A 6,000-nucleotide genomic window follows, 5' to 3' on the forward strand; every position below is an offset into this window, starting at 1 on the left:
GTGTCCTATAACCTCCAAATCACTTATGATGTATAGTTTTAAGGGTTTTTCCCCCCTTTCAAAGAACCAGAAGAAAAAAACTAAGGAATTACTTACCACCTCGAACATGTAACTCATCTCTCATTTCTTTACTAATTTGGGCTGGAGTAATATATTCCTTCCCATCAAGTGTGTGAACTACTTCTAGCTGTTTCTGAGCAATCAATTTATTCACGATCTCAATGCAATTCCGCTCTGACAACCTGAGGGAAACAAAAGTTAACTTTTAAAAATGCATTTGATACATTCAGTGCATAATATGATTAAGAAAACGTATGAAAATGGGCTTTTAAAAAGGTTTGGGTAGTCATTAGGTTCTATATTACAAAATCTGTATCTTTTATTAGTATAATACTAATTCAATAAATTAAAAAAAGTTTTAGGGAGTAAACAGGTTTACACGAACTTAAATCATGTAGTTCATTGTTACAAATCTTTCTATTACAGATTTCAAGTTTGCTCTCTCTTCTAGGCCTGCTTCTAATCTTCAAATCTGAAAAATCAGGACATGTAATTTACATAAGGGAAAAAACTGCCCTACTTTTATTTCAATTTTCACTTTAGCTTCAGTTAAAAAAAACCCAAAATTTTCTTTTATTGAATGCATTATTGTCTCATTCATACAACTCATCTGTAGGTAGGAGATAAGAAAACACGTTAAGTGTCCTAGTTTGCTCGCACTGATACAAAACACAGCATCAAGGGATTAAAGTCTTCAGCCCCAGAAGAAACAAGACAAGGAATAGTCAACGGATAAAAAACGGTTCTACTAGCTTTTTACGTGCTCGGTAATGGTAAAAAGCAGAGTTAGGGTGCTTTTCAGGACACCCCCCCGCAAAGGTTAGTGGGTTTGTAGGAAATATCAGTGTCCGGAGTCCCTAAAAATGACAGATAAGACCCTGGCTCTGGCCTAGGACATCTGTTCTGGTGAATAAAAAGGCAAAATGTTTAAGGGGTCAACAGAGTATTTGCAAAGTACTGTACTTTGGGGTTAGCCTCTCCTTTCAAGCTCTAAGTCAGGAAGTGTATAACAGGCAATGACTTGCTGACGGTTAAGTAAGGGTTAGAGAGACGTTCTTAAGACAGCTCCAAGTCACCAGCCCCAGCTGTCGTGGGGGAAGGCCGCGCCTGCACCTGGCTGGGGCTTAAAGGGTGGGGGGATGTTCTCGGTCTCCCCGCGCCGGGAATTATACTGGCAGCCGCAATCTAGGCTTTGGGAGCGGGGGAGGGGGCGGGAACGCTGACAGCGGCTGGGAAGGTCCGGGGTCCAAGGCCTGGGGTTTGCGGCCTCAGATCTTGGCGTGGCCGCCCTGGGGCTATTTTGGACTCCACAATGGAGAGGGAGGGTCATGCACCTCTGCGTGGCCTCTGCGAACTGCGCCCGCTGGAAGTCTGCCGCCAATCGCCTAATCTCTTCCCAAGCGTCCGCCATCTCGGCCCTACTCGCCAAGCAGCCGGCCAACAGTAGACACGTCAGCCGAAAAGCCACGGGAGCCGGGGCGGAACGGACCGCGCAGAGGGACAAGAGACTCCTCCCCGACGCAGCTACGAAACGCGTGCGGCCGGCGCAGGCATGGGCGGGGCCCGAAAGGCCTCAGCCCCGCCCACCCCGTGCGGGAGGTTTGTCCTCGGCTATGGAAGCCTGGTGGGGACTGCTGAGAGCTAGGCCGCGAGGTCTCTGCCCGGCCGCGGATGGGTTGCAGGAAAGCCAAGTTAATAAAGTGTTACTTTAGGTCATTGTTTGCATTATCCCTAATGTTTTTGGCGCAGTGATAATCAAATTAACCACTCTTCTTTTTTTTTCTGCCTCCCCTTTGTTTTATTTTTGGGAGGGGGGGTGAGGAAGAGATGTGCCGGGACCTGCAGTTAGCATCCCCTCTTCTCTAGCTATTAAGGAAGGGCAATCCCATTTGTATAGGGAATCATGCTTTTTTTTTTTTTTTTTTTTTTTGGCGGTACGCGGGCCTCTCACTGTTGTGGCCTCTCCCGTTGCGGAGCACAGGCTCCGGACGCGCAAGCTCATTGGCCATGGCTCACCGGCCCAGCCGCTCCGCAGCATGTGGGATCTTCCCGGACCGGGGCACAAACCCTTGTCCCCCGCATCGGCAGGCGGACTCCCAACCACCGCGCCACCAGGGAAGCCCCATCATGCTTATTTTTACTTGGGCTCAAAGCTTTGAACCTGTTGGATAGTTACTTTTTTTTTTTGCACAAATATGAATAATTTGGGTACCATAAATGTTGGGAACTGCTTTCATGTAGTCTAGAGCCTTTCCGATTTCTCTTACGCGGAGGATTAGCTCCATCAAATAATGAAGAAATATAAACATAAGGTAGTAAATGTATATGGCTATGGATGGAATGGAAGAAACAAGGAGCACGTTTGTTTTGCTTTCCCCTACATTGAAATCGGTAAAAAGTAGATAGTTACTCTGGAGTACCTTTCTTGATCCGTTTTACTTTTATACCTCACTTTTCATTTTTAAAAAAATGTATATACTATACATATATAATTCCTTTTAACTATATGCCCTACAGAGTTGGTGGAGGGGAGTTATTTCAGTTACTTTCCCATCTCAGTATCTCATTCTGGGTCACTCAAAGCCAATGCCACAAATGTTCTTGTCTAGTAAAGTATCCAGCTTTATTTAAAATGCAGAAAACAGTAATAAAACCTGTCACTAAGTACTGCCACCAAATAGGCAAACTGTTGGGCAATGTGGTTGCAAACTGAGAGGTGGAACACCGGACATTAAAGCGGTAACTTGGAATAGAGTAGGTGATGTGGTCCCAAAGGGCATCAAGTTTCAGAACAAGCAGAAACATTCATTCATGTAACAAATACTTATTGATTACCAGATGCCATGGAGTACAGTGGTGGATAAGGCAGACGTGATCTTGCCATAAACAACTTGAAAATCTAAGGAAGCAGATTTTTAAAAAGGCATTTAATATAAAGTATGAAATTTATAACAATAGGGGAAGTATAATGAACTATGTGACTACTTGATATCCAGACTTCTTACTGATCATGTAAGACTCACGATCAGCATGGAGTCTACTTTCCAGCAGCATCCTCTGCGGCTGCATACCACATGTGGAGTAGCACACTGTGTCCTCCATACACCAAGCCTTTTCAGGACTTCATGTCTCTTCTGGAATGCCTGTCCTCTTCTTCACTCTCCTCTACCCACATTTATTTTTTAACTTATTCTTCCATGACGTCCCAGCTTAAATAAAACTCTTCAATGAAACTTTTTAAATTCCTGCAATTGTTTCACATGCTGTGTCCCCACAATTCTCTATTCAGATGTCTCTAGCAGCAAGCAAAATTATATTGTAATTTTTACTCACTACATCTCTCAGTAGTCTGAGCTCTTCAGTGAGCTCCTAGATGCTCTTTAGCATTTAGGATGACAACTGGTACATAGTGCCTGGTATATTCCATAAATGTTAAATGAGTAAGTCAGTGTAAATGTTTTGGTGCAGCACTACATTTTGGTACAGTAGTAACATTTACATTTATTCCTAAAAAGGGAAGAATTCATGATTGTACTTTGTAGAGATGGCTTGTGCTGACTAAAAGGATAGCCACCAGACAGATGAAGCTATTTAAATTTAAGTTAATTAAAATTAAGATTATACCAGCAATGAACAAGTGGAACTTGAAATTGAAAACACAATATCATTTTCATTAGCAAGCCCCCAAATGAAATACTTAGGTATAAATCTAACAAAATATGTATAAGATCTACGTGAGGAAAACTACAAACTCTAATGAATGAAATCAAAGAAGAACTAAATAAAGGGAGAGATTAGTCCATATTCGTGGATAGGAACACTCAGTATCATCAAGATGTCAATTCTTCCCAACTAGATCTGTAGATGCAATGCAATCCCAATCAAAATCCCAGCAAGTAACCTTGTGGGTATCAACAAGCTGTTTCTGAAGTTTATATGGAGAGTCAAAAGACCCAGAATAGTCAACATGGTATTGAAGGAGAAAAACAAATTTGAAGGACTGACACTACCTGAATTTAAGACTTATTACAAAGCTACAGTAACCAAGACAGTGTGGCATTGGTGAAAGAATAGACAAACAGATCAATGAAACAGAATAGAGATCCCAGAAATAAACCGACGTAAGTATAGGCAGCTAATCTTCCACAAAGGAACAAAATGTAATATGATGGAGCAAATACAGTCTTTTCAAAAAATAGTACTGGAACAACTAGACATTCACATGCAAAAAAAAAATTAATCTAGACATAGACCTTACACTCTTCATAAAAATTAACTGAAAATGGATCACAGACCTAAATGTAGAATGCAACTATAAAACTCCTAGGAAATAACAGGAGAAAATTTAGATGACTTCTGGTATGTCAATAACTTTTTAGATACAACACCAAAGGCACAATGCATAAAAGAAATAATTGATAAGCTGGACTTCATTAAAATTTAAAACTGCTCTGCAAAAGTCCATATCAAGAGAACAGAAGGCAAGCCGCAGGATGGGAGTAAATATTTACAAAAGACACATATGATAAAAGACTATTTTCCAAAAGATAGAAAGAGGTCTTAACATTCAACAATAAGAAAATAAACAACCAGGTGGAAAAATGGGCCAAAGGCTTTAACAGACACCTCACCAAAGTAGATATACAGATGACAAAGCAGCATATGAAAAGTTGCTTCATATCATATGTCATCAAAGAAATGTAAATTTAAACAGCAAGATACCGCTACATACCTATCAGAATGGCCAAAATCTGGAACGCTGACACCACCAAATGCTGACTAGGATGTGGAGCAACAGGAATCCTCATTCGTTGATGGGAATGCAAATTGGTACAGCTGCCTTGGAGATAGTTTGGCACTTTCTTACAAAACTAAACATACTCTTAACATGATTTAGCAATCACACACCTTGGTATTTACCTAAAGAAGCTGAAAAATTATGTCCACATAAAACCTGCACACAGATGTTTATAGCATCTTTATTCATAATTGCCCAAACTTGGAAGCAACTAAGATTTCTTTCAAAGGGTGAATGGATAAATGAACTGTGGTAAATCCAGACAATGGAATACTATTCAGCACCAAAATGAAATGAGTTATCAAGTCATGAAAAGACAAGGAGAAAACAAACACATATTACTAAGTGAAGGAAGTCAATTTGAAAATCTACATACTGTATGATTGCAACTACATGACATTATGGAAAAAGCAAAACTATGAAGGCAGTAAAAAGATCAGTGGTTGCCAGTGTTTGGGAAGGGAAGAGGGATGAACAGGTAAAACACAGAGGCTTTTTAGGGTGGTGAGAATGCTCTGTATGATACTATAATGATGGATACTTGTCATTACACATTTGTTCACATCAGTAGAATGTACAACACCAAGAGTGAGCCTTTATGTAACTACGGACTTTGGGTACTAGTTACATAAAGTCAGATTGTAGGACTACTTCATGAGCAAATGAGAATGATGGGAGAAAGAACAAAGAGAACGTATCAGATATTAAATGAAAAGAAGATAAGTCAATGAAAAGAGAGATTGTGATGACGTTGAAGAGGTAGGCAGCAAATCACTCAGGGGTCACAGAATCAGAGGATATCAGGGCAGGAAAGGCTCTTCAGATCATCCATGCTAATATCCATCCACAGTAATAATTTGTGAGTCTCTGATAGATTATGTACTTTTTGCTTGAACATTTGAAGTGATGAAGTGTTCCCTTCTTTGCAGGGTAGAGTAATTCAGTTTGGGACAGATCTGTGAGAAATTCCTTCCTTATACTAAAGCAAGATCTATTTCTCTGTAGCTTCCATATTCTTTCCTTGGGTGATTCACAGGATGACTCTAATATATCTTTCCCATGACAACTCTCCGGATATTCAAAGCATGTCCCTCCTGTTTTCTTTTTCCAAGTTAAACATCTCAGATAATTCAATTATACCT

The 6,000-nt window shown here is 40.4% G+C and overlaps 1 protein-coding gene across 2 annotated transcripts in view; it reads right to left on the reverse strand.

Annotated features, from left to right (window-relative positions):
* The window catches only part of UFL1 (UFM1 specific ligase 1), a 51,705-nt gene extending 50,155 nt beyond the window's left edge, over positions 1-1,550 (reverse strand). Inside the window, exons 1-2 of one of the 2 annotated variants that reach the window (XM_004264803.3) lie at positions 1,395-1,550; positions 97-242 (exon numbers count right to left, since the gene is read on the reverse strand). In XM_004264803.3, coding sequence (XP_004264851.1) covers positions 97-242; positions 1,395-1,471 — 223 coding nt within the window. In that variant the 5' untranslated portion in view covers positions 1,472-1,550. The remainder of the gene's footprint in view (positions 1-96; positions 243-1,394) is intronic. The other variant, XM_049695130.1, reaches the window with a different exon arrangement.
* Positions 1,551-6,000: the final 4,450 nt, after the last annotated feature.

The sequence above is a fragment of the Orcinus orca genome, chromosome 12 (assembly GCF_937001465.1).
Source record: "Orcinus orca chromosome 12, mOrcOrc1.1, whole genome shotgun sequence".
Taxonomy (NCBI): Eukaryota; Metazoa; Chordata; class Mammalia; order Artiodactyla; family Delphinidae; genus Orcinus; species Orcinus orca.